The sequence below is a fragment of the Meles meles genome, chromosome X (assembly GCF_922984935.1).
Source record: "Meles meles chromosome X, mMelMel3.1 paternal haplotype, whole genome shotgun sequence".
Lineage (NCBI taxonomy): Eukaryota > Metazoa > Chordata > Mammalia > Carnivora > Mustelidae > Meles > Meles meles.
Window position 1 is genome coordinate 83,591,744 of NC_060087.1, and position 27,727 is coordinate 83,619,470.

General features: G+C 42.7%; 3 protein-coding genes across 4 annotated transcripts; 2 read left to right on the plus strand and 1 right to left on the minus strand.

The window, feature by feature from the left end:
• The first annotated feature begins 445 nt into the window (after nt 1-445).
• RPL36A (ribosomal protein L36a) lies at nt 446-3,228 on the plus strand. The gene is made up of 5 exons (XM_045994616.1): nt 446-581; nt 1,001-1,106; nt 1,303-1,370; nt 2,679-2,801; nt 3,090-3,228. Exons 1-5 carry the CDS (start codon nt 495-497, stop codon nt 3,108-3,110), a joined length of 405 nt encoding a protein of 134 aa, XP_045850572.1. The 5' UTR covers nt 446-494; the 3' UTR covers nt 3,111-3,228.
• Nucleotides 3,229-5,310: 2,082 nt separating this feature from the next.
• Nucleotides 5,311-13,261, minus strand: GLA (galactosidase alpha). Its single transcript, XM_045994508.1, has 7 exons — nt 13,021-13,261; nt 9,859-10,033; nt 8,678-8,855; nt 8,033-8,124; nt 6,399-6,560; nt 5,993-6,190; nt 5,311-5,604 (listed from the first exon to the last, which is right to left on the minus strand). The coding sequence occupies exons 1-7, from the start codon at nt 13,212-13,214 to the stop codon at nt 5,341-5,343; spliced, it is 1,263 nt and encodes a 420-aa protein (XP_045850464.1). The 5' UTR covers nt 13,215-13,261; the 3' UTR covers nt 5,311-5,340.
• A 232-nt stretch (nt 13,262-13,493) lies between these two features.
• HNRNPH2 (heterogeneous nuclear ribonucleoprotein H2) lies at nt 13,494-19,722 on the plus strand. Of its 2 annotated transcripts, none has more exons than XM_045996290.1 (2): nt 13,494-13,626; nt 17,692-19,722. In XM_045996290.1, exon 2 carries the CDS (start codon nt 17,745-17,747, stop codon nt 19,092-19,094), a length of 1,350 nt encoding a protein of 449 aa, XP_045852246.1. In that variant the 5' UTR covers nt 13,494-13,626; nt 17,692-17,744; the 3' UTR covers nt 19,095-19,722. The 2 variants fall into 2 exon arrangements, with proteins under 2 accessions (XP_045852246.1, XP_045852247.1); XM_045996291.1 differs by having other exon boundaries at nt 13,505-13,614.
• Nucleotides 19,723-27,727: the final 8,005 nt, after the last annotated feature.

A 27,727-nucleotide genomic window follows, 5' to 3' on the forward strand; every position in this document is an offset into this window, starting at 1 on the left:
TTATCGTGTCCCTGCTCTAGAACAGTGCCCAACACAAAATAGGAATTCAATTAACATTTGTTGGATGGACCAAACAGCCATGTGATAAATGAATTAGAGCACTGGCTCCCTCCAAGCCTTCAGTTAAGCAGTAGTTCCCTGTCAAAGATACTCCCAGTGTCCTTGATATGAAACAGTAACAGGAACCTGGGTGTGTAGAGCTCCTCCCTTTGATCCTAGTCCTCGCTTCCCTCGGAGATTGGGACAGGGATGCCGGAGGGTCTAGAACGAGCACTGTTTCCCTCGTTTAACGCTGCTACCTAGCGGCGTCCGCCAGAGGTGATGAAGTGAGGAAAAACTGAAAAGCTTGGGCACCCGACCCAAGTCAAACAGGATTGGCCTCAGGTTGAGCCCTTCCTTAAGCTCCTACCCACGGCTCCGAAGCGAGTCCTCTCAGCTGCCAGAGGGCGGTGCTCACAGAGCCTTAGACTCTATGGTCCTTCTCGCCGACTCCCATGAGGAAGAGCGACCAGAAACCTCCTATATACTTCCGTTTCCGGGCCTGTCTTTCTTTCTGTGTCGATTGCGCTCTCGCAAACATGGTAGGACTTTGGGAGCGGGCCCGGTAACATCCAGCTTAATCTTTTCATCCCCTTCGACGGAGGCCGTCCCAGGCTGGCTTTAGACCCATTAGCGGACTCGTTGTACCAAAGAAACCCAGCACTGCTGGGATCGGCCCCGAAGGCACTGGGCTTCGGGGTCAGGAAATGAAGTGATGGGATCAAAGAGGTAGACTTAGCCGGGGTTGGAGGGAACATGCACGCTCTCCACTTCGGGGCCCAGCGGAGGCCGCTGGACTTGAAGCACATGGCGGCTGTACCACCTTCTAGTAAAGTGGTGTGCGCTAGCGAGGACTGAGAATCGAGCCTACGGGGGATGTCTTAGGTTCGGCTGGGTCGTTTAGGGCGTTGTGCGATGGGTATCTGATAATGCTGCTCGTTCTGAACGGTTTCTTTACTAGGTGAACGTTCCTAAAACCCGCCGGACTTTCTGCAAGAAGTGTGGCAAGCACCAACCCCACAAAGTGACACAGTACAAGAAAGGAAAAGATTCTCTTTATGCCCAGGGTAAGACGGTCTGTATGTAATTTGGTTTTAATTATTCAGGAACTAGTGTAATACATATGCCATCCCGTGCCCCGTCCCTCACTCCACTTGGGTATTGTTTTTTGCGGGAAAACCCAAGATAAAACGTGTAAGAAGACTTCGTGTGGCAGTTGTGACTATCTTTGGTATACGGTAACAAATAACCTCATTCTTCCAGGAAAGCGGCGTTATGACAGGAAGCAGAGTGGCTATGGTGGGCAGACAAAGCCCATTTTCCGGAAAAAGGTTAGTAATTACCATTTGACATGCTTCTGTAGTAAAGACTTTGCATTTTTCTCTAGCCTAAATACAGTACAGGTGTGTGTTTTCATAGTTCAGCGAAGTTCCCTACGTTACCTGCAGTGACACATCTAGTAGGCAGTGTAGCGGTGAGCGCAACCCTAGTCTGACTCTAGTCAGACTCTAGTCTACAATCTTGCACTAGCTTGGTGTTTTATTATTTTTGTCCTAACCTTTTTGAAGAGGCAAAATTAAGTAAAGAGGAATGTGCTCTGATTTCCTAAGGACTGAAGTTTCAGTACACCGGTGAATCCTTTCTTCGTTACCTGTCATACCCTAGTGAATCTTCAGCCCTTGCTTGCAGTGAGAATTGCTCTCTTTGCTCCTCAGTTCAGAAGCCTGTATACTGCAACCAACCTCATGAAGTTTTTAAAGTTCCTTAAAATCCTCATGTAAGCCTTCCACTGCACTCCTGAATTTTCTTGTCACTCTCATCCAGGCCAAATGAGTTTCTGTTCTGCCCTAGGTGATCTGGTGCCCCTTAAAGTACACAGTGCCTGGAACAGCATTCCTGTGAACACAGCATTTCTTTTGGTGTTTTGCTCATTCAGCCTCTTGCCAGAAAGTACTAAGGAATAACAGTTGTGTTCATTTAGGTGCCATAAATGGTTTGAGCTCAAGGTGGTAAAGATTGCCTTTTCGCATTTGGCTAATTTGTTCAGAAGGTGGGAAGATTCTGCCTAGGCTTTGGCTGTTTGGAGAACTATGAATAGGCAAAGGTAGAATTCTGATTATAGGAGTAGTCTTAAAAAGTTGATTCCTGTACCTTGAGTTAAATAGATACAGTTGAATACACATAAATTGTAGACATAATTTTAGGTAGTCTCCAGAGACTTGATAAATCTGAAGTAACAATTATTAAAGTCTGTTTACTGAGAAAGTTGTGTTCAGTTCATAGTTTCAGGGACTTGGTTGACCCATTTTTGTTTGTGGGGAGTACAAGTATGTAGAACTGGTGAAAGGCCACAAGTTCAAGGTGGTGTGATAAATGACCATTTGGTAAGAAGCTCTTCCAGGGTGTTTGATGGGAATGCAGAATTTGATGGCAATTAGGTGATCTACCTTTGCTATTAAATTTCGTCTTAAATGCACTGATTTTCACATTTCTGTTTTCTCCCTATAGCTAAAGACAAATTGCTAAAACTCTGTCATTTGCAAAGCTTCCCTTTAAGTAGTACTTAACCCAGCAGTCCTCCATTTTGAAGAAAGATTTTCTGCAGTGATTTATGAAAGGATTGACTTCATTTTTTCCAGGCTAAAACTACAAAGAAGATTGTGCTGAGGCTTGAATGTGTTGAGCCCAATTGCAGATCTAAGAGAATGCTGGCTATTAAAAGATGCAAACATTTTGAACTGGGAGGAGATAAGAAGAGAAAGGTATATAATTGCAGGTGGAAGGTGCAATCTTTTCTGTTGGGTGAGGTGAACATTTCTCTCCACTTAACTGATGGTGGAATCAGGAACAGGGCAATCCTCTTAAAAATAGCTAGATCCATAGCTAAAGGTATGAGGGTTTTGGTGTTGGTTTTGGCATGAGTAGTAGAGGGATAATGAGACTTAATTAAAAGGTGGTGATTCCTTTAGGGGGATAATTGTGTACTTGAGAGAGTAGAGGTTCTTTGCAAAATAAAAAAAAACTCACTTTTTTTTCCTGTTCCATTACAGGGCCAGGTGATCCAGTTCTAAGCTTCATATTATATTATGAAGACAAAATCTTGAGGTTATGTTCACTTCATTTGGTTGCAGTTGGTCTTTTAAGATGGAAATAAAGTACTGGTATCAATAAAATTCCTCTTGTGGGGCAGTTTATGCTTGATGATTCTTCTGGGTACTTTGCTTATTTTGGATTGAATTTGAATTGGTTGAACTCATATCAAACATGGTGATCTTCCAGTTTGGCACTTCAGTTACATGAGGTTTCATGGGATTCCTTTTGCTGTTAAACAAGGGTTATTATCATGGGATGTAAGTAGAGTCCCATGGTAACTACCAATTATATCCATAGTGAATGTAAAGTTTACCTAGAGCGATAGAATTTCTCTCCTATACCCTTGCTACTTCAGTCGTTCAGTGAGGAATTTAGGCTGTTTTTATGCACAGCATACTGTACAGAGCACACTACATATATCTGTGTTCTCAGACTTAACTCTAACATTGCTCAGACCTTTTGACGTACCCCCTCAGATTTCAAAGTAGACATAAATTCTCATGTTGAAATAACAGCAGAGGATATAATTTCTAGTGAAGTAAGCTGCCCGGCAGAATTTAATAGGGATATCTGCTGACTTTTAAAGATGTCTAATTGCAAATTTTACATCCTTTTTCTCTTGGTATACTATTGTATACTTATTCTTTTTTTTCTAATAGAACTTTTTAAAAAGATATTTGACAAGAGATCACAAGTAGGCAGGGGAGGGGGGAAGCAGGCTCCCTGCTGAGCATAGAGCCTGATGTGGGGCTCGATTCCAGGACCCTGAGATGATGACCTGTGCCGAAGGCAGGGGCTTAACCCACTGAGCCACCCAGGCGCCTCTGTATACTTGATTCTTAACTGATGTTCAGCTTTTCATACTTGTGCAGCAAAACTGGAGGCAAAGCATAGAAGCTATACCTTTTGGTGACCAAGTACATCTCAGTGGGATGGAGCAGTTCCAAATTGCCTTGTTTCCGTGGGTGGTTAAGTCTGGGTTTGCCAGGTTTAGCAAATGATTACTCCTCCAATTTTATTTACAATAAATGGAAATCACCTGACAGGCAAAGGAATTGTTAACAACATGCACTTTGTATTTGGAGGGCCTTTGTCCCTTGCTAATTTTGTGCTGTTGCACATTCAGATGGTGGAGCCTTTGGTTCTGTGGGAGAAGGCTGACTGAGAGGGGAGAGGTGATGAGCAGGCTTGAAGCTTTGACTACAGATTGGTCCTCAGGCAAATGGTAGGGAAAGGAGAAAATTCTGATGTCTGGAAATGCCTTTAAAATGATCCATTCCATGAGGCACCTGGGTGGTTCAGTCACTTAAGTGTCTGACTTGATTTTGGCATAGGTCATGATCTCTGGGTTGTGAGATTGAACCCCACATCAGGCTGGGTGCAGGGCCTGGTTGGCATCCCCTTTACTTCTGCACCCACTCCCCCTTAAAAAAAAAAGGATCCATTCCCACATACCCCAGTCTGAAGGTCACTGCCAGGGGAGAGGGTGTTCTGGCCAGAGATCATAATGGAGCAACTACTGCTTGTGAAAGTAAGTCACCTGCATTTGTTGGCTCTAGATTGCAAAAAACCTTAGGATTTAGAAACCTGTGTGGTGGAATGGTTCTTAAGATGGTTCCATAAAGATTCAGTAATGCGGTCTCTTGGGTTGCCTCTGTAGGTTATTCCTGCTGGGGTATTTTTTTTGCCCTTCAATTAAAGTAGCTTTGTTTTTGTCTTCCCTTTGGGCTAAGATTATACTTAAAGAGTGCCATCCAAGCACCTCAGTAGGTAGTTAAGGGTTAAAAGTCTGGGCTGAAATCTTGCCTATAATTCTTTAGTGGATAAGTACCTGCCTCTGTTGGTGAGGATTCAAATGGCTCGACAGTTCATATATCTAGAACAGTACCTGGCACATACTATAGTGCCCAATAAATTACAGCTATTATTTAGCAATTTGTTTCAAAAGCCTTTCCTCAAAATGTTTAGAGATACCTTTTCAAGTTTTTCTTAAGGTTCACTGTGGAAAATTTTATTGAAGGAAAGGACTGCTAAAGTGGGAATGGAAGTCAGTGTGGCAACAAAACACACATTTTTTTCCTTTTGAAGTAGGGACTTAAACTCATGACTCTGAGATAAAGACCTGAGCTGAGACAGAGTCAAACACTTAATCAATGAGCCACAGGAGCCACAACAAAATACATTTTAAAGAAGGTTTTTTAGTGTAGTCTAGGTCGCTGTCAGCTGAAGTAAAACGGTGCCTGTGGGATTTATCTTGGTCTTTAAATCTGAAGTCCACTGATAAAGCCCAAGCTCTCTCTTCTCAGGCAGGAGCTGTGTGATCATGCAGTTAGGAATACAGGCCAGCCCCTGACCCAGGGAAGCAATAGAGATGGTATGAAAACGAGGTCCACCGATCTCCTGCAGGTTTACCATAGCCACAGCCCACGCTAAATCTGAGAGGGGGCGTTCCCACACTTCAATGTTGTCTTCCTGAAAAGTAAGCCAAGAAAATAGGTGTGAGAGCTTGGTAACAGCAAGAAGCTGCCTTGTTGGTAGTGGCATTCAGTATTATTGTCAGAACTACTGAGCACTTCTGGGAAAAATTAAAATCCTACAGCATGCTTTGGAAATAAGGTAATGGTCAGCAAAAAAAGGAGCCTCATTACTGATTATAACATGAAGATTAAAAGAAATACTCTCAAAAGATGAGTGCACATCCTCTTATTTAACAGATTTAGGCCCAGGACAACGGTGGTACTTGGGCATAAAGCCATTCCATCTTAAAATGCACAAACATTTGGATAAAATGTAGACTAGAAGACAAGAGTAAGTTCCTGGCCAATTCCTATTTTCTCCCATAGAACATTATTTACTGTACCTTTCTAAGCCGGTACCCCTGCTTGCCCAAGGGGTCTTGGTTGATGGCAATTACATCCTTATTCTGAAGGAGGGCTTTGGCTTGAGGGCTGATGTGTCGGAGGTCATTGGACATGAGTAACGGAGCGGCCATGATAGCCCACAGGGCCATCTGAGTTACCTGCTGATCCCAGCTGAGGCCAAAGTTACCAATCACTAACTGGGACAAAGAAGAGCAAGAATTTAAATTAAAAAGATGAAACATTTTCAAAGTTACCTAGACATAAGCCACTTTCTATGGCACCCTGCTCTGAGTATTCTCAGGTAAGGCCTGCTTCCAGGAATTTTCCCTTCTGATTTACCTTGAAAAATCAAATAGGAAACAGGTCCACTGCATGGGCTTGAACAAGGAGGGCTCAGGTTCTTACCATATCTGGGTCATTCCAACCCCCTGGTCCTGCGACATCAACAATTCTCTTCTGGTTAGAAGATGTCCAGGCCAAGATACTCTTTACACTTTGCCAAGAATCATAAACGTCCTCAAAATTTCTCCAGTGATTGCAGTACTGTCGGATTTCTGTGTAATTGGGCTGTGAAAACAGACATCACTCTTCTATTTACTTTCTACTACCACTCTTGCAACATGAAAACAGTCAAATTTAAAGGAGGCACCTCCAGCCTCTTTAATGTACAGATTAAAGGTATCCTATGAGAAGAGCTAAATCCCTATTACAATGGAATTTCACTGTAAGAAGTCTGCTTCAGAAGTAGGCCATATAACTTAAAATCTCTCCTTAAAATGGCTTTAACACTGTTTATGCTGGAAATTTGCCAAATGGTAACTAAGTATTGGGATTATGAAGATTTTAACTTTTTTCACAACTTACTGGATATTCATACTTTCTTAAAATGGACATGTATCACTTCCATAATCAAATAATTAAAATGATCTGTATAAGTAAGAATAAAGGCTGCAAAATTACATAGGACAAATAAGCATAGGATAAGGCAATCTGAATCCAAGGTACATAATTTGTTAATGGAGCGAATACAAGTTTGTAGATAGGGAGAGAGAATATCAGGTTTACGATGCTGAGAAAGGGGAGAGTATTTTGCAGAGATTAGAAGGAAAGAACAGGGATTCATTTTATAAGTAATTATTAAACACTTACCATAAGCTAGAGATACAGTGATAAAGTCAGACAAGGTCCCTGCCCTCCTGGAGCTTACATTCTAGTGGGGGAGACAGACAATAAGCCAGTAAACAAATAATTCCATACAGTGCTAAGTTCTTACAAGGAAATTCAGCTGATCAATGTGATAAAGAATAAATGGATAGAGGGCTATTTTAGAGTACACAAGAGCTGTTTGAATATGTAGCATTTGGTTTGAGACTTAAATGTTAAAAGGAGACAGCCATTTAAAAATCTTGGAGGAAGAATGTACCAGGCAGAAAACAAAATGCAAGTGTAAAGTCCCTGGGGCAGCAGCAGGCTTGTGTGTTTGAGGGAAAGAAAGAAAACCCAGTGCAGTCATGGAAAGAGGGAGGGGAGGCTGGAGGCAGGCCAGGACCACATCAGTGGAGTGTGATTTTATTCCAAATGCAATGAGAAGCCAGTTAAGGCTTTTTTCAGCAGGGGAGTGATAGGATTTACATTTTAACAAGGTCACTGTGGTGCTGCTTGGAAAACTGATGGCAGGATGGTGGAGATGGACTAGGCTGAGCAGAGACGATAGTGGCTGGAAGACCAGGGTGAATGCAACAGAGATGGAAAGAAGTGGGCTGATTCGGGATGTGTTTTGTAGATAGTACTGATAGGACTGCTGGCGAACAGGCTGTGAACTGCAGGACAAAAGGAAGAATAAAAAATGACTGATTTCCTAGATTAGAATTCAATTACAGCAGGGGAGAGGGTGAGAAGTGGCTGGATCCTGAGAGAGATTGTAGGATGAGCCTGTTAAATAAGACTGGATTTTGAAGGAGACCCTTCAGTCTCCTTTGTTCTCAAGTTCTGAAAATCTATCAGCAAGGCTCTGTTGGACTGTGTGCTCACTAGCTCACCTTACGAAAAGGCCACATATAAAGGGGCCACTCACAGGAATACACAATGCTTCTGCCAGTCCTGTTCAGGGCCAAGGACATATGCTTATAACCTGTATGAGAAAACAATGGGGAAAATAAGGGAAAGAAGGGAATTTCCAGCTGGCATTGTATATTTTAAAAAGAGGCTGCCTGGAAGGGCCGTGGTTATATTTTAAACCAGGAGCAGTGATGGGTGGCTGCTCTGTGATTAAATTGTGTTTAGTACCTCCCAGACTGCTGGGATTGTTCTCAGGAGGTAGTGTGGGATGGTGCATACACTGAGGAAAGGGAGGAAAGTAGATGCTCTTTTCTCTGGAACTGACATTCCAGATGCTTTCCCAAGTGATGTTATGGAAAGTTATGATTACTATTTGTAATGAACTTGGAGCCCTCCTGAATGAACCGTGCACATTATAAGCCATGATTAGGCATGTATGGATTTTACATGCATGCATGAAGGAATGCATGGACAAACTGAAAGAAAAGAGTTAGGAGCTCTGGCACATTGAGAATAATTATTTCCAGTGTTGTGACTAAGCATTTAAAATGTGATGATGAGCTCTTTGGAATGCTCCAGTTACCCTGGCCTCCAAGTTCTTTCCTTTGCTCATGGGTAAATCATACCTTTTTCCAAATGTTCCACGCTGTCACAGTAACAACCATCAAATTTTAGCAGATCTACTCCCCAGTCAGCAAAGGTCTTGGCATCAATGTCATAGTGTCCAAAACTCCCAGGGAAGCCTGCACAGGTTTTATTTCCAACATCCGCATAAATTCCTAGCTTCAGTCCTTTGCTATGGACCTGAAATGAGAGAAAAGCATCACCACGATAGAAGGGCAATCATGAATTAGAGAGAACCACTCTAGGCTGGGGGCACAGATAAGTATATTTCACTACGTATCAGGGGCTTTTTTCACAAACCCCCAAAATTATCCAGATGAGTTAGCTGGGAGACAAAGTCTCCAATGCTGCTGAGTTAAAACTACATATATAAGTTATGATACAGAACTAAAGGGAAAGCTATCACTCTTATCTTTTTCTAATGGGATTCTAAAAGTTACCTTTCCATGGCAGTGATACAATTATCGGGACACAGACTCTCACCATGACCATACCTTAGGCTCCTCTGTGCCCTCTTCTCAAGTAGGTCTCACACTGTTTCAGCAAGAATCCTGCTAAGTCATCGCCTTACCCTTGATATCTAATCAAGTTCCTCACCCCCCTGCTCTTCATGTCTAACTCCTTGGCCTGCCTACCTTTAGAGAGAATCCTCTTGTCTTTGATGTCTCCTCTTGGTAATTTTCCATCCACTGACCCCCTCAAGACTGCTCATTGACTATAAAGCCCCACTCATCTTTGTTGTATTTGAAATTGATCTTGGCTCTTTCCCTTATTACAGTAGTACTGAACACATCTGTCTTCATTGCCTTTAACTAGCATCCAGCTCTGTTACTCCTTAATTTCCAGAATATATTCCTTCTGTCTTCTACTTTATACTTACAATTGTAATAGCTTCACAAAGCATACGGAAATATATGCACATATGTCAAGAACCAAGTTCCCTTTTCCTCCTAGAGAATTCAGTGGTTTCAGCAAAAGGAGAACTTCTTCAAGACTGGCCTCAAGAGCTACTGAAAAACAAGGATCTGGGGATCCTTGATGGAATGAAAATTCCATCTGAGAAGCCTTACAATTTGATATTCAGATAATAGATGCTATTTTACTTTCTCAGTTTTTCTGAATAAGCTTCTGTACAAAAGTGCTTACAGTCTCCTGAATGAAAGAGCATTATCTGTAAACTCACATAATCAGCAAGGCCTTGGATCCCACTTGGAAAGCGTTTAGGGTCTGCCTGAAGTCTGCCTTTTGAATCCCTTTTGGGAGCCATCCAACAGTCATCAATGCAGAGGTACTGATAACCTACATCCTTCCAGCCATCTGACTCCATGAGTTCTGCCATCTGCATGAAGAGCTCCTCACTGAAAGAGAAATTCCAAAAATTGTTGTAATTCATTGAACAAATAATAAGGCATCTTTGGCTTTTCCAAGTTTTTTTTTCAACCCAGTTACTACCCAGTTCAGTAGTAATCAGCAAGGTAAAATGGACTGGGGCCTTTTTTTAATTTCCCCCTGGCCAAATACTTCCACCCTAAGAACCTCAAACAATTAGGAATGAGAAATACATGAAATTGAAAAGATAATTAGAACTAAGAAAGTTCAGTAAAGTAAGAAACAACAAAGTTACTATAATCAACAGTTTCTTAGATATTAACAATAACCTGTTTGGAAAAACAACAACAACAAGATACCATGCACAAGAGCAACCAAAAAAAAACAACAGAAAAACCTAAAACACCTAGAGATAAATTTAAGACATGTGCAGGATCCATATGAATAAAACTATGATGTTCCCAAATGATTTCAGTAAATGGAGAGATGTTATTTTGCTCTGGGATAAGAAAACTCAATATTAAAACACACTTTATACATTGTTTAAAAGAGCCTCCACGCTAGTGTGGAGCCCAACATGGGGCTTGAACTCACCACCCTGAGATCAAGACCTCAGCTGAGATCAAAAGTAGGATGCTTAATCCTACTGAGACACCCAGGCATCTCTTATACATTTAACAAAATCCTGAACAAACCCCAAAAGGACTTTTTTAATAAAAGATTTTATTTATTTATTTGACAGAGAGAGAGATCACAAGTAGGCAGGCAGAAAGAGAGGGGGAAGCAGGCTCCCTGCCAAGCAGGGAGCCCAATGCAGGGCTCCATCCCAGGACCCTGAGATCATGACCTGAGCCAAAGGCAGAGGCTCAACCCAATGAGCCACCCAGGTGCCCCCCCCCCAAAAAGGACTTTTTAAGGAACTTGGCAACATGGTTCAAAACTTCACCTGAGAGATAAAACATATGAACATTCTACAAAAGATAAATGAAGCTGGTACAGTACCAGTAGCATTAGAATACACAAATCAATGGAATTAAAGAGAAAGTTCTGAAAGAGATCCTTCCAGCCATCTGGTACCATGGAATCTAGTATATACATATTTTTAAAGATTTTATTTATTTATTGAGAGAAAGAGTGAGAGCACATGCACAGGTGCACGAGGAGTGGAGGGGCAGACGGAGAGGGAGAAGCAGGCTCCTCACTGACTCTGGGATCCTCACCTGAGCTGAAGGTAGACCCTTAACCGACTGAGTCAACCAGGTATCCCAGGAATTTAATATATATCAAATGTGGCTTTCCTTATAGGAAAATAAGGTCCAGGTGGATTAACGTTTAAATATTTTAAAAATCCATTAAAAAAAAAAACTACTAGAAAATGTAGGTGACTATATTATCTTTAGGTAGGTAAAGACTTTCTCAACATGATGCCAGAGCCAGAAATCATAAAAGCCAACATAAGTTGGAACCACCATTTTCATAATATATGATAGACCAAACACCCATACACACACAACCCCAAAACCAAACCCAAAACATTTCAACTAAAAATAATTAAGTGGAAATAAAAACATCAGATTGGCAAAGTTTTAAAAGACTGACAAAAATGCAGCGTTGGCCAGGGTGTGGGGAAATAGACATTCTCATACACTGTTCTTGGGGACGTACATTTGTAAAACTCGTGGGGAGGATAGTTTGATATGTAACAAAATAGTTTGATATGTAACATACCTTTGGATCCAGTAATTACACTTTTAGGAAAGAATCTTACAATGTAAAAGGATGGTTAACACAGCTTCACAATAATAAAAAAAATTTTTGAAGAGCTTGAATATCTATCAAGAGGAGGTTGCTTGGGCGCCTGGGTGGCTCAGCGGGTTAAAGCCTCTGCCTTCAGCTCAGGTCATGATCCCAGGGTCCTGGGATCGAGCCCCGCATCGGGCTCTCTGCTTAGCGCAGAGCCTGCTCCCTCCTCTCTCTCTCTCTGCCTGCCTCTCTGCCTACTTGTAATCTCTATCTGTCAAATAAATAAATCTAAAAAAAAAAAAAAAAAAAAGAGGAGGTTGCTTAAATAAGTTATATATATATAATTTGCATTTGTGAAGTGCTTATTCTGTGCCAGGAAAACTTCATTTTCATTATACTTTTCTTCACTATCTACATTTTTTTGCAGTTTTCATGCATTAGTTTTATTACCACATATAAAAATAAACCCACCACTGCTTAGAAAAAAAAGGAAAAGACAAAAAGAAATATGTGATGGGAAGTACATTCAGCATCCCTGTATTGAGCCACCACAGCTTTGAACTGTGTCTGAAGCATCTGTGATTTATCTTCATTTATTTTGTGCATCAAAACCAAGAGAGGTTATATTTTGGGCCTGGGAATGCTCAAAAAATTTTTCATATAAATTAATGGTAATTCTTCACTTTAAGCCATTTCCGCTTATGGAACACTCAACTTTTGAACAGCAGGGGAAACCTTCATAAAGTTCCTCCAGGTCAATCTTCTTGCCAGATGCCACTGGCTAGGGTGGCTGGGAGTGGGGTATTTCAGAGACTCCCTGGTTCCTCTAAACTTCCTCCAGTTACAGCCAAGGAACCCTTGGCCCCAAAAGCAGAAGAAACAGCACGTACGTGTCTTAGTCCTCTGTCTCTCCTACTCACCCCAGCTGTGGTCACTACCAGTGCGTGGCAGACAGAGGCAGAACAGCGGTTCACAAGAAGGGCCTGAACAGAACTGGATGGTGAATGGATCAATTTCCTAGTTGGGTGATCCATCACGGAGAGATGGAGAAGCAGGGGCTGTTGACCCGACTCCTACCGCAAGAGGGGTCACGCCAGAGAAAGTTTAGTTCTCGTTTCCAACCAGGGCAGTTTGCTGGGGATAAAAAAGCAGCAGCAGTAGGGGGGCCCTCCCTCAGGCTCAAATGTTCTCTCTGCGGCCCTCCATCCTCCCAAACAGAGAAAATGAACTCACGGAAAGGCGAATGCAAGGGGTTACTCAATATCTCTCATACCTGATACAGGAATCCGGCTCTTCTTGGCAGTCAGTGTTGCACATGAAGCGCTCCCAGTGCAGCCAGCCCATGGTAGGAGTCATCGCCAAGCCATTATCCAGGGTCCTGGCACCATGGAAGCTCCAGAGAACCAGGGCCAGGAAGCCAAGTGCCAGCAGGAAGCCTGACTGCGGCACTGGGCTTTTCAGCTTCATCGCCACCGTAACACAGAACAAATTTCCACCGGTAATCTGGGCTTTTAAGTTTAACTTTAGAAGCGGACCAATCACCGGTGAGTTATTAAATACTGACGTTATTGTTTCTCAGGCAACTGGGACGGTTATCCCCAGAGGCGGACCAATGATCAGTCACGTAAAACGCACCGCAACCAATCACACTCTGCCTTTCTCGATATTGGCCCGCCCTATTTCTATACCAGAAGGAAGTGCGGCACTTTAGAGATCCCGAGTCTGAGCCGAGAGTTGCTCACGTGACTGAGATCTCACATGACGTAGGCGATCACGTGATCAGTCGCTTACGTGAGCAGAAGTAGTTCTGGTCGTCGTCTACCGTCTCGCTATAGCCGTTTGAGGGAAGAAGGAGGAAAATTATCCGGTATCTTTAGAGGTTGGTGTGTGGGTGGGAACTGGGGGCCCGAGGGTGGTGATGCTGAAGACTAAAGTAAGATCCGCGGGCCGCCTCCGCCTTTTTCGTTCCCTGCTTTCCCCTCCCCCGCTCCCCCTCCCTTCTCCACCCCCCCCCCCCCCCCCCGGGCCCAGTGCCGGGAAGCCGCTTCTGCTGCGCCTGGTGGGGAAATGGTGGACGTTCGTGACTGTGTGTGTGTTTTTGTATATCTGTCTGTCTGGGCGGGTCTCAGGGGACCCTTAAGAGAAACTCTGAGGTGAAAACGCTTGAAAACCACGTCCCTGGATTAGGAAAAACAAATATTGAGACCAGTGGCTGGAGTGCCGGTCCATCCATTCAGGCACTTAGTTCCCACAGATTGTCGGTCTGTAGGGGGAGGCACCAAGTGAACTGTATCTGTAGAGTCACATCTAGGCAGATGCTGCGTGCCTGACAGAGGCGAGGCGCTCAGTAAATGTTACTACTAAATTGAACATTTAAATAACGTCTATTTTTCTACTTATCATAACAATCTACATGTTCAGTTTTGGACATTCAAAAAGTAACAGTATACTATAAATTTTTTTAAAATTACACGTAATCAGTCACCGGGAGATAGGTACTCAGCATTTTGGTGTATAAAAAGTATGTGTATAACACACATATAAATACAGTTTCTTAACCCACAAATGGAATCCTGGTTTCTACTTTAGCAACTTAGGTGGCCTTCCCAGGAGATACAGTAATGAAGCAGAACCTCCCTGCCACTATAGAGGGGATGTTAATTTCTAGAGTGCTTCAGGCATGCAGAAAACCAGTCCATAAATCATTCAAGCCTGAAGATGGTTTATAGGGAGACTGTTATTTGTAGATGCAGTGTGCCAGGCATATAATAGGCAATTAATAAATGTTTGTTGACTCCTCAGTGTAGTTTTATGGCAATTATTACACTTTGTACTTTCCAAGAGGTCCAGTGTTTCCAGACCATAAGAAATCCACATATACAAAATTAGAAAACTTTATAAGAGCAAACATTTAAATTTAATTTTTTGCTAAAATAAAATTAATGTGTACAGAAAATTAAGAATGCACAAGAAATTGAAAAAATAACATTGAAAAAGCCAGAAACCTGCCACTATTAACATTTGCTGCATTCCCCATGTATATATATATTTTTCTAACATTTTGTTCCAATGACAGTGATTTTTAAAAATTCAAACTGTAAAGAAGTATCTTGGGTAAAAAGTGAAAATTTACCTCACTCTACCCTCTAGTTCCTGTTTTCTCAGAAAACAGATTTGTATTATGTGCTTTCAGATCTTCTGTGTATTTGCATGCATAATACATGCACGCTTATATTTTAAAATAAGTAGGATCATAACTATGCACATTTTATTTAATACATTTTGGAAATCTTCCTAGGTCAGGGCAGATCTTTCTCCTTAACAGCTGCATAGGATTCCATTTCAAGGATACAGTATATTGTAATTCATTCAACCGTTTCCCTATTGATGAATAGTTAGGTTCCTAATTTTCAGCCATTACTAACAGTGCAGTAGCAATGAACATAATATGAGTATTTCTGTTGACCAGGTTCCTGGAAGGAATTTTAGTAGGTTCAAAGGATATGTGAACATATATATATATTTTTCTACCTAGTTGAGATTATGATGCAGCCATGATTTTGGTTCATAAGATTATCGCATATGTATTTCCTCATGTTATTAAATATTTGTATAATTTTACAATTAAGTATTAAAATTTGTATAATTTTAAAATTAAAATTTTTAAATAAGTAATCTTTCTTAATAAAATACCTTTTGAAGAATATAGAGCTCCATAAATCTTCGAATTTCACGTCATCTCTTAGGGCACATAATCTGGATTTACTGTATCAAAAAGTGTGATACATGTTTCCAGATTGCTTTCCAGAAATATTGTATCTACTTTCACTCTTCTAGGAGTTTTCAAGAACCCTGAATATTAGCATTGGCTTATCCTTACTGTTTAATTTTTATTATCTTTGTGGGTGAAAAGTATTTATTAATTCTGGTTTTGACTTGGAATTCTGATGATTGATGAGGTTTGAACATTTCCTAGACAACTCTCCTGTATCCTCACATCTATATTTCCCCTGTATTTAATCTGTTATCAAGTACCGCAGAATCCACTGCTTTCTTTATAAATTTTTACTTTATATTTTTTAAGATTTTGTTTATTTGAGAGAGAGAGTGCGTGCACAAGCGGGCAGGGGTGGGGGGGGTAGGATAGAGGGAGAGGGAGAAGCAGACTCCCCATCGAGCAGAGAACCTGACCAGGCGAGGTTCCATTCCAGAACCCAGAGATCATGACCAGAGCTGAAGGCAGCCAGTTAACCCACTGAGCCACCCCAGCACTCTCCTTTTTTAAAACTACTGTTGTCTTAGGGTGCCTGTGTGGCTCAGCTGGTTAAGCCTCTGCCTTCTCCGGTCCTGATGGGGGAGGGTGGGTCCTTGCTCAGTGGGAACCCTGCTTTTTCTTGTCCCTCTGCCTGCTGCTCCCCCTGCTTGAGCTCGCATGCTCTCTCTCTCTCTCTGTCAAATAAGATCTTAAAAAGGCAAACAAGGGGCGCCTGGGTGGCTCAGTGGGTTAAGCCTCTGCCTTCGGCTCGGGTCATGATCCCAGGGTCCTGGGATCGAGCCCCGCATCGGGCTCTTTGCTCAGCAGGGAGCCTGCTTCCCTTCTTCTCTCTCTGCCTACTTGTGATCTCTGTCTGTCAAATAAATAAATAAAATCTTTAAAAAGGCAAACAAAAAAAAACTGCTGTTGCCTTAGGTGAATCCCTTATGTCTCCCTCAAAGTGACTAGGTTTCTAGCTGATCTTGCTGGTGTCATACCAGCCCCCTCTGTTTGAGTTCCACACTGTTGCCAGGGTGATCTATTATTTGAAAGGGCTTTGATTACATCACTTCCCTCCCCTCACTCCCCTGCCCACTTCCCTCTCCTCACTCCCTTACCCATTCCCCTACCCTCACTCCCCTGTCCTCACTCCCCTGTTTAAAAATCCTTAGAAGGGCCTTAGTGTTTGTCTATCAAGTAAGGTATTTGGGATCTTATGTCTGCCTTGCCAGCCTTACCTCTCACCGAGCCTCATCCTGTTTTATGCTCCATCCATAATTTTTAAAATTTACTTGTGGATCCCTGAACTGGTGAGTCTGTTTTATTTAACAGTTCTGTGCCAACTGTTAGAATTGACCAATTAGTCCCTGTTTTATACCACCTTTTCACCTTGCCCAGAATTTTGTCATAGCAGGGATACTGTTTATTTGCCCGTTTGTCTTTAGTAAAGATGTATAATGCCCCTGTAGGAGCATAAACCCTTTCTGGGCTTATTGATGCTTGTATCCCAAAGACAAGTACTGGACTTTGCAGTTAAAAAATATAAAAGGAAAGTGTGAATTACCCATAATGTCTTTTTTCCATTTATCTCTTAGGCCTTAATATTTCCGTGATTTTACTAATTGGCATAAGTTTTTCATATAATAAGGATAGTGATGTATTGGTGTAAGTATTTTTTCAGGTGTATTGTTTTGTATTGTCTTTTAATTCTGTTGAATCTTACCTTTGATGTAATGAAGTTTTTCATTTTTATGTAATCAGGGATAACCATCTTGTATTTGTTCACATCTTCCAGTGATTTTGTTCCTGTTAGTTTTTATGCTTTTATGTTCTGACTGTGATGTTAATATATGTTCAGTGTAGAAAACTTAGAATATACGTGATGTTAATATGTGTTCAGTGTAGAAAACTTAGAATATACAGAAATGTCCAAAGAAAATATTCCTTTAGTCAAAAAGTTCCCATAATCCTACTGCCCAGAAATAACAACTGTTAATGGTATCCAACACATAATAGGTATTGAGTAAATAATGTTTGCATAAACAAAATAAAAATTTGGTGTAGTCTTTTTATTTATATGAATGTTTTAGAAAAAATTAATACATGTGAGTTTTACAGTACTAGTTTGCTTTTTTCTCTTACTGTACTGTGAACATTTTTCCATGACAGTAGTCTTCTAATTTTTTTCAGCTACACCAAAATCGCATTGAGCCAAGCTTGCCAATAAGAGCCCAACAGTCACCATGATGCTGAGCACAGAAGGCAGGGAGGGGTTCGTGGTGAAGGTCAGGGGCCTACCCTGGTCCTGCTCAGCTGATGAAGTGATGCGCTTCTTTTCTGATTGTAAAATCCAAAATGGCACATCAGGTATTCGTTTCATCTACACCAGAGAAGGCAGACCAAGTGGTGAAGCATTTGTCGAACTTGAATCTGAAGATGAAGTGAAACTGGCTTTGAAGAAGGACAGAGAAACCATGGGACACAGATACGTTGAAGTTTTCAAGTCCAACAGTGTTGAAATGGATTGGGTGTTGAAGCATACAGGTCCGAATAGTCCCGATACTGCCAACGATGGCTTCGTCCGGCTTAGAGGACTCCCATTTGGCTGTAGCAAGGAAGAGATTGTTCAGTTCTTTTCTGGGTTGGAAATTGTGCCAAATGGGATGACACTGCCGGTGGACTTTCAGGGGCGGAGCACAGGGGAGGCATTTGTGCAGTTTGCTTCACAGGAGATAGCTGAAAAGGCCTTAAAGAAACACAAGGAAAGAATAGGGCACAGGTACATTGAAATCTTCAAGAGTAGCCGAGCTGAAGTCCGAACCCACTACGACCCCCCTCGAAAGCTCATGGCGATGCAGCGGCCAGGTCCCTATGATAGGCCGGGGGCTGGCAGAGGGTATAATAGTATTGGCAGAGGGGCAGGGTTTGAAAGGATGAGGCGTGGTGCCTATGGTGGAGGGTACGGAGGCTATGATGACTATGGTGGCTATAATGATGGGTATGGCTTTGGGTCTGATAGATTTGGAAGAGACCTCAATTACTGTTTTTCAGGAATGTCTGATCATAGATACGGAGATGGTGGGTCCAGTTTCCAGAGCACCACAGGGCACTGTGTACACATGAGGGGATTACCTTACAGAGCCACTGAGAATGATATTTACAATTTTTTCTCACCTCTTAACCCCATGAGAGTGCACATTGAAATTGGACCCGATGGCCGAGTTACTGGTGAGGCAGATGTTGAATTTGCTACCCACGAAGATGCTGTGGCAGCAATGGCAAAAGACAAGGCTAATATGCAACACAGATATGTGGAGCTCTTCTTGAATTCTACTGCAGGAACAAGTGGGGGCGCATATGACCACAGCTATGTAGAACTCTTTTTGAATTCTACAGCAGGGGCAAGTGGCGGTGCTTATGGTAGTCAAATGATGGGAGGGATGGGCTTATCCAACCAGTCTAGTTATGGGGGTCCTGCTAGTCAGCAGCTGAGTGGTGGCTACGGAGGTGGTTACGGTGGTCAGAGCAGTATGAGTGGATACGACCAAGTTCTGCAGGAAAACTCCAGTGACTATCAGTCAAACCTCGCTTAGGTGAAGGAACAATAAACACCTATTACAGAAATAAAAGCTCTGCATTTTTGGGAGTTGTAGAATGAGAGTGATGTCTAGTATATCCAGTATGATTGGTAAATGGGAAATATCATTGATTCTGATCACTCTTGGTCAGCTTTCTCTTTCTTTTTCTTTCTTTCTTTCTTTCCTTTTTATAAAGAAAACAAAAAATTAAGTTTAACAGTTTTGCATTACAGGCTTGTGATTCATGCTTACTGTAAAGTGGAAGTCAAGGTTTTACAACTTCAAGCTCAGTAATTTCGAACACTGAAACATTCATCTAGGGTATAATAACAACGTTCAGTATTGACCATAACTGTTAAAACAATTTTCAGCTTTCCTCAAGTTAGTTATGTTGTAGGAGTGTACCTAAGCAGTAAGCGTATTTAGGTTAAAGCAGTTTCACTTATGTTAAATGTTGCTCTTATACCACAATACATTGAAAACTTTGGACGCGTGTTGAGAAACATGCTTTTCTGTAAAACAAATATAGGAGCTGTGTCTACGATTCAAAGTGAAAACATTTGGCATGTTTGTTAATTCTAGCTTTTTGGTTTAATATCCTGTAAGGCACGTGAGTGTACACTTTTACTTTTTTTTTTTTTTTTTAAAGATCTGGGACAGTTTTGAGATGTAATACCAATACCTTAGGAGTTTGGTCATGTTGTTTGTATGAGATTCTGAGGCTTTGATTTAAATCTTTCCTTGTATTGTGATTTCCATTAGATGTATTGTACTAAGTGAAACTTGTTAAATAAATCTTCCTTTTAAAAACTGGAAAAATAATCTTGTACGGTGTGACTTTTTAAAAATGTTCTGTTGGATGACCCATTTTTTTTTATTATGTTCAGTTAGCCAACATACAGCACATCAGTAGTTTTTGATGTAGTGTTCATTAGTTATTGATGTAGTGTTCAATGATTCATTAGTTGGATATAACGCCCAGTGCTCATCCCAATACATGCCCTCCTTAATACCTATCTCCCAGTTACTGTATCCCCTCACCTCCCTCCCTTCTGTAACCCTCAGTTTGTTTCCTGGAATCCAGAGTCTCTCATGGTTTATCTCCCTCTCTGATTTCTTCCCATTCATATGAACCATTTTTTTAAGACTTTATTATTTGCAAGAGAGTGCACAAGCAGGGGAAGAGGCAGGCAGAAGGAGAAGCAGACTCCCCACTGAGCAGGGAACCTGATGTGGGACTTGATCCCAGGACACCGGGATCATGACCTGAGCCAAAGGCAGACAGTTAGCTGACTGAGCCACTCAGGCAGCCCAAACCATTTCTCTGATACAAGTCCTCTGCCTGTTAAGTTGTTTTTAATTTTTAAATTTTTAATAAATGCACATTAGTATCTTTATACATACATTATTGCATATATCATTAATTATTTCTAAACTGTATGTCCAGAAGTGGAATTGCTGAGTCAAAGATACCCACATTTTTTAAGGCTTTTGATTTTGCATTATCAGAAAGATAATGGTAGGGTTATGGACATCGGGGAGGGTATGGGCTATGGTGAGTGCTGTGAAATGTGTAAGCCTGATAGTTCATAGACCTGTACCCCTGGGGCAAATAATACATGATATGTTAATAAAAATAATTTAAAAAAGGGTTATGGTACCTTGTGTTTGCACCAGGAATGTATCTCCCCACCCCACCAGTGATGCATATTATTATTCTTGGTCTTGGCTAATTTGTTAGTTGAAAAATGGTATCCCATTGCTATTTTAATTTCTGTGCTTAAGATTGAGGTGGAGTATTTTTCTGTTTCTAAACCTCTCATTTCCATCTCAATGTCCACAGGACTATTGAGCTACTCTGGAGACTGGACTTCATCAAGACAGCATTCTCTAAAAGCCAAGAAGTAAAGGCAAATACATCCCCTTCTTTTCATTTAATCATAAGTGGAAAATCTAAGGCACCTTTGTATGTTTTTAAAAAAGAAGGAAACCTATGTTATATAAATCAGTTTCCTCCATGAGTTTATTAATAGTGTCTAACACCCTTTAAGGTTTTTCAGGGCAGTTAAAAGCTTGTTCTTAACCATTGGTTCTCAGAATCTGGTTCCCAGAATCATCTGCAGGGCTTGTAAAAACATTGATTACTGGGCCTCACTCCTAGAGTTTCTGAAATTCTGTAATTTGTGTTTAGGAATCTGCTGATGCTCTTGGTCTCAATGACTGCATTTGTGGCCCATTCTTCTTTAATGGCTAAAGGTTCAGAATGCCAGCTTTAAGCAACTTCCTTTGTGATCCTGCTTGTCTCCCCTACATTCCTGTAACAAGTAATTTAAACTTTCTGTTAAAGTACAGATTGCATATGATTGTTTACAATATCTTGTACCTCCCAGGAGGACTTCAAACACCTGAGACACCAGGGGTTATCTTAAATTTCTTACAGATATGTTACATATCTGTAACAGATATCTTACATATCTTACAGCATATGTAGTTGCTGTTAGCAATTACACCTCTCAGTGATCTTAGGGCCCGGATGCCCTCAGGTCACTACCAGCTGCACCTGAATTCTACAAGTAGGTTTTATGATCTCCTGACCAGCCAGGTCATAGATTGTTATCTTTGGCTCTGCTTATAGCTTGGGGCCCAGAGAAATGCTCTGAGAGGGAAGCAAATACCAAATCGGTATTACCCGTTTATTCAAGGACACTTTTTGTTGAGTATCATTTCTAGTAAATCATTCACACTGGGGGTACAGTGAGAGGTAATTTGAGATTCTTTAATGACTTCTAATTTCTGTCACAGCTGCCAACAGAGCAAGAAATACATTTTGACTCATGTCATACTGTGCCAGTCATTACCTTGCCCTCCCAAGCGACTTCAGGAAGCCCTTCTCAGGGAATTGACAAGTAAGTGTTTTTGCTTTCTACGTTGCTCAATTTTCCAGAATGTTCTGTAAGTATGAGCATAGATTCTACAGTTAGCCACTAGATGGCACCAAGTGCCAGGAAAGGACTGGCTGAGACCTGTGCTCAAAGGTGTTTTCGGCTCTTGTTGGGTAAGGACTCTCCCAAACATTTAGGACATTTAGGGAAGAGAGAGAGAGAGAGAGATCCATCGATCAATCGATCCTGGAGAAGTTCAGCAGTCAGCACTAGAGGTGTGGAAAGGGACAGCAGTGCCTGTTAGGGGAGCAGTGCTGATGTGTACACACACACACACACACACACACACACACACACACACCCCCTTCTAACTCTCAAATCTAACAACCTAACACTACCCAGGAGAGTTCGCTGGGAGGTAAAGTGGGAAACCTACCCATAGCTACCCAACCACCAAATCAGGGGATTTATTTTAGACTGTAACCTGAGAGCTACTTGGCAGGCCCAGGCTGAAAGTCTGCAGCCACAACAATCATGGCCTAAGGGGGTCTCCGCTGATGGCTGATGTCAGTGGTTTTCAGAGTGTGCTTCCTGCACCAGCATCCTGGCCTGGAACTTGTTAGAAATGCAAAGTCTCAGGTCCCTCCTAAACTGACTGAATCAGAAACTCTGGGGGTGACGTCCCAGATCTGTGGTTTAACACGCTCTGCAGGTGGTTCTGATGCACAGAACCATTGGCTGATGTAGGCATCCTGTTATTCACCCATTCGTTTATCCCTGCATTCATTTATCCAACCCTAAAGGAGGTCACTAAACCAGAGACAATCTTAGCTGTATGCCTAGTGCAGCCTTGTATTTTCCCCCCCCAAACTGGTATGAAAACACATGGCAAATTCACTTACAAATCAAGGTTCTTCCTCTTTGGGGAGAATTCCTAAGTTGTCAGCAAAAAGGAAGATTTCTCCAAGACGGGCCTCCAGGGCTGTTGCAAGAACAGACTCTCGCTGTTGAAATGACATTCCACTCACTGCACCTGACACTTAGCTGGGAATGTCACAGGGTCTGTTTCACAACCTGCTCTCACAGGGACCAAAATTCAGTCTTGTGAAAGCAGGGCAGTCATGTCATGGGGTTCCCAGGTTAGCTGGGTCCATGGAGCCCATGCAGAGGGTTAGCTTGTGCTTGGATCCTGTCTGCGGGAGGCGTCCTCCCCCCTGGCAGCGATCTGCTCAGACAGAGGCACAGAACGCACCTCCTGCCAATATCTGAGAATGGCTGTAACTTATTCAGTAATTATTTTGTGAACTATTTACCTATTCCAAAGCATATCGTGAGGACCCTTTTCTAAGGTCCTTTTTCTCATTCCAGCCCTTCCTCTTCCTGCCAACCCCCCCACCCCCACTTCTTTGCAGGGAGCTTGTTTCTCTTACACGCGAGGCTGTTCCATGTTAATGCCATCCCCACTATAGAGATGCCCAAACTGAGTTTCAGGAAGGGTGAAGACCAATCTTGTGTTTGGGAAAGAAGCAGAATACTGGAGAGGAGGAGGAAGTGATGTCTAACCAGGGAAAGAGGGTACGGCTCAGAGCCGAATGAGCTGGTGTAAGAGTAGCCGCGTCCTGGGACCTGTGTGGTGAGGGTGGCTCGGACGAGCGTTGAGTTCAGCTCCTCCACTCTCGCTGCTCAGCCCCTGGTCCCCGGACTCTCCCGCAAGCCTGCCAAGAGGCAAGCAGTGGGCGTGAGGCTCAGGAAAGCGGAAAGGGAGTTTGATAAGATTCGACTCCTTCCTTTCCCCTCCCGGTTTCCGGAGACCTTCACTCCACAGCCCCTGCCACCACTCCCCTTGTGTTATTTCGTTTTTCCGTGGAAGGGAGAGGGGCGAGGCGGCCCGGGTAATGGCGGCCGGCTGGGCGGGGACTGGTGCGCGCGGTAGTGGGGGAGTGGTTAGTGCGGCTTTAGTCGGGGGACCAAAACCCGGGGCTGGGGAGAAGGGTGTTAACTGAGCTCTGAGCCTCGAGCCTAACGCTTCAATAACTGCGGCCTTACTAGTTAAGGCTGGTCCGGGCACCTCGCTCCCCCTCCCAGGGTCCTCTCACTTCTTTGGGCGCAGCTGGGAGCTGGGAGCAGGAGGCCACGGCCGAACCGGACTATGGGGCACTGAACAAATAGCCTCGGAACCTTGCTGGGCGCCCCTTCTGAGGGTCTGTTCCCTGGGGAATGGTGCTTCCTTTGCCCCTAGCTCCTCTGCCCCAGGGCAGCCGTGAGAGTAGGCGGGAGCCCGTTTCTGGTGCGTAGCGGAAAGCCGCTTTGCGCCTCTGTGGAGCCCCTTGCCTGGCACAAGATAGGCGCTCAATACACTTTGATTTTGGTTGAGTGTTGATTCAACTTTTATGGCCGGTGATTAATCCTTTTCCTTCTGTTCTTGAAACTCCCATTGCCTACTGGATCACGGACAAAGAGCCTGCCAACTGCCACAACATCGTATTGGAACTTTATTTATTTTTATTTTTGCAAAGACATACTGCTTTATTATTATTTGTTGTGTTATGTTAGTCACCATATAGTACATCATTAGTTTTTGATGTAGTGTTCCGTGATTCATTGTTTGCCTATAACACCCCAGTGCTCCATGCAATACGTGCCTTCTTTAATATCCACCACCGGGCTAAACCCTTCCCTCCCCCCTTTTCTAAAACCCTCCCTTTGTTTCGCTAAACCCTTCCCTCCCCCCCTTTTCTAAAACCCTCCCTTTGTTTCCCGGAGTCCATAAAAAGTTCTGAAGACAAGTTGCTTCTTTTGTTTATTTCTCAACTCATAGTATTTTGCTCTTTGGCAGTAGGGGGAGGAGGGAGGGTTTCCTCTGCAGCAAAGCCTTAAAATATCCTGCAGTCTTCCTTGAAACTTCCTCCCACTCATCAGTTCACACCAGTTTGTCTTTTCTTAATTCTTTTTGAACAAATAATCAGGCTGCACAGTTGTTGCTTGGTGATTCTCAAGTAATTTCAGGTGTGGCTGTTTTGATTTTTGCTTGACTAGATTGTAGCCTTTTTAAATTTTTTAAAATTTTTATTTATTTTTAAGATTTTTATTTATTTGACAGACAGAGATCACAAGTAGGCAGAGAGGCCGGCAGAGAGGTGGGGGTAGGGGAGGGGAAGAAGGATCCCTGCTGAGCAGAAAGCCTGATATGGGGCTTGATCCCAGGTCTCTGGGATCACGACCTGAGCCGAAGGCAGAGGCTTTAACCCACTGAGCCACCCAGGCGCCCCTGTAGCCTTTTTTAAAAAAAGATTTTATTTATTTACTTGACAGAGAGAGCACAGGCAGGGGGAGTGGCAGGGAGAGGGAGAGGGAGAAGCAGGCTCCTCACTGAGCAGAGAGCCCTGCATGGGGCTTGACCCCAGGACCTTGGGATCATGACCTGAGCTAAAGGCAGAGGCTTAAACATGCAGCCCACTGAGCCACCCAAGAACCCCTAGGCTGTAGTTTTTATCCTTGGGTGTGGAGGCTGAGAAAATTAAGGCCAACCCACCTCAGATTTAGCTTTAGCATAAGTACAGCCATCTTGGCAAAGCAAAAGCTGGCACCTTGCACCCCCTCTCCACCTGCTCCCCTCCCCTTGGTAGTATGTGTGACATTCCTCAGCCACCCCTGGCTGCTGTGTGGAAAAAGCAAATAGTTAACTTGCAAAGATCACAATCCTGCAAGGCAGGAGTCTCCCTTGGTTTACAAATGTCCTAGAGATTTACAACAAAGAAGCTAGATTAACAATAGCACAATTTCCAGAGGCAAATAACTCAGTTGCTCAAGCCCTAAATAAAGTTAAGTTTCTCGTAACCTAAATCTCACTAACAAGGACCCTTGGTAGGAGACAGCGATCATTCTCAGGCATATGACCCACTGGTATACATCTAAAGGGTCTCACAAGAAGATTTTTATTATTGGTAATGAATAACCTTTTCCCCAGACAACAGCTAGCCCCTCAAGGTCCTGGAGACCTGTCCTGGGATTTAATCTGTGACAAGATTTGTTCAGTTTTAGCAAGAATTTTGCTGTCATCTCCCTGCCCTTGACATCTGATGACTTTGCCCTGCCTTTAGTAAGAATCCGATCCCTCCCTCGATGTGTCTTAGTAATTTCTTATACACGGACTCACTCTGTTTTTTGGCTACAAATCTCCACTTGCATTTGTTGTATTCAGAATTGAGCCCACTTCTACATTGAAGTCAGGTTTCCCTCATCATAATAGTACTGAATAAAATCTGTCTTTACCACCTTTAACTAGTGTCTGGTCCTGTTTGTCTTTGACAGAAGGCATTCTCAGAGCTTCTGGTAGTGTATATATATATATCAGTCGGGCCTGCTGGGAGGGCAATTCCTTTTTAAAAGACCACCTAAAAGTGCCTACCCACCCATTTGTTCACGAGATATTTGCTGAGTGTCTACTTATTGCCAGGCACTGTGCTGGGTGCCGAGGAAACAGATGGGAGCAAAAATCATCTACATTGTCCATATTCTCATGGTGCTCATACTCTAGTGGAGGAGCCAAATAGCCTGCAAAGAGCCATACAAGTGTGCACTTGCATTAAGAGCAAGTACCAGGAAGAATGGGTCCATGGAGTTATGAGAACCTATAGAATAGCAGGATTTGGCTTGGTCAAGGTGGTCAGGAATGCTGCCCAAAGAACATGATTATCGAGCTGAGGTGAGGGGTAAAGGTAAAGGAAGAGTAGAGATGAATTAGGTTGGAAGTAGGGGTTGGGGAAGAAGGTTTAAAGCTGTTTGTTCAGAGATAGCATGGTGAATAGAAGAGACTGAAAGAATGCCAGTATGGCTGGAGTTCAAAAGAGTGGAAGAACAGCATTGTAAGAAATGACACTGTGCCCAGATGTAGGGGGTCAGGACATACAGGACCTTGGAAGTCAGCTTGAACCATTTCATCTATATCCTAAGAGCCACTGGAAGCCCCATGGGTTGCAGATAATGAATCAGATTTGTCTTTTGAAAATGTCACCTTGGCTACAGTGTGGACAAAGGAGTGGGAAGGGCTCAGAAGGTACTGAGAAGTCCTGTTAGGAACCATTGCAACAATCTAGAGTCACAAGATGATAAGCTTGACTACAGTAGTCTTGGTTTAAATGGAGGGAATAGGTATATTTTATTCCCAAGTAATTTCCCAATTACCTGGGAAGTAAAATCCATGAAACTCGGTGATAGACTAGAATTGGGAATGAGGAAGAGTGAGAAGTCAAGAAGGACTTCCCAATTTCTGGCCTGTACAACTGGATGTTTGGAGGTATTGATCAGAGAAACTAGTAAGTTCAAGGATGAGGTTTGTGAGTTTGGTCTTAGATATGCTGTGTTGGAGATGCCTTTGAGAAAACCAAGAGAGCCATGCAGATACCTCAGTGGATGGATCTGGAGCTCAGAAGAGGAATCTAACCTGGAGACATAAACTGCATATGGGTAGTGATTGAAGCCTTGTGTGTAGATAACATTTTCCAGGTCAGAGAGTATGAGAGGAAGAATGTAGGAGAGCATAGGATAGAAAGTAGCCTTGAGAAACTCCAGGATTTAATGTGGAGTAGAGGTGGATCAGCTTGCAAAGATAGGGAAAGAGCAGGCAGGGATGTTAAAAAGAATGTTAAGAGGGGCTCGTGTCATTGAAGCCAAAGGAAGAGACTGTTTCAAGAAGTAGGGAGTAGACTGTCAACAGAGTCTATTGGTGCTGAGGGGTCAAGTGCGATGCAGAGTGGTAAGCAGGTG

Bases quoted from the DNA above. Each gene is read 5' to 3' on its own strand.
- HNRNPH2 (XM_045996290.1), top strand. From the start codon at position 17,745: ATGATGCTGAGCACAGAAGGCAGGGAGGGGTTCGTGGTGAAGGTCAGG.
- RPL36A (XM_045994616.1), top strand. From the start codon at position 495: ATGAGGAAGAGCGACCAGAAACCTCCTATATACTTCCGTTTCCGGGCC. The intron at 582-1,000 runs GTAGGACTTTGG...TTTCTTTACTAG, and splicing joins ATTGCGCTCTCGCAAACATG to GTGAACGTTCCTAAAACCCG. The intron at 1,371-2,678 runs GTTAGTAATTAC...CATTTTTTCCAG, and splicing joins AGCCCATTTTCCGGAAAAAG to GCTAAAACTACAAAGAAGAT.
- GLA (XM_045994508.1), bottom strand. From the start codon at position 13,214: ATGAAGCTGAAAAGCCCAGTGCCGCAGTCAGGCTTCCTGCTGGCACTT. The intron at 6,191-6,398 runs GTAAGAACCTGA...TCTTTGTCCCAG, and splicing joins GTTGGAATGACCCAGATATG to TTAGTGATTGGTAACTTTGG. The intron at 5,605-5,992 runs GTACAGTAAATA...CTTACTTTTCAG, and splicing joins AGGGGTACCGGCTTAGAAAG to GAAGACAACATTGAAGTGTG.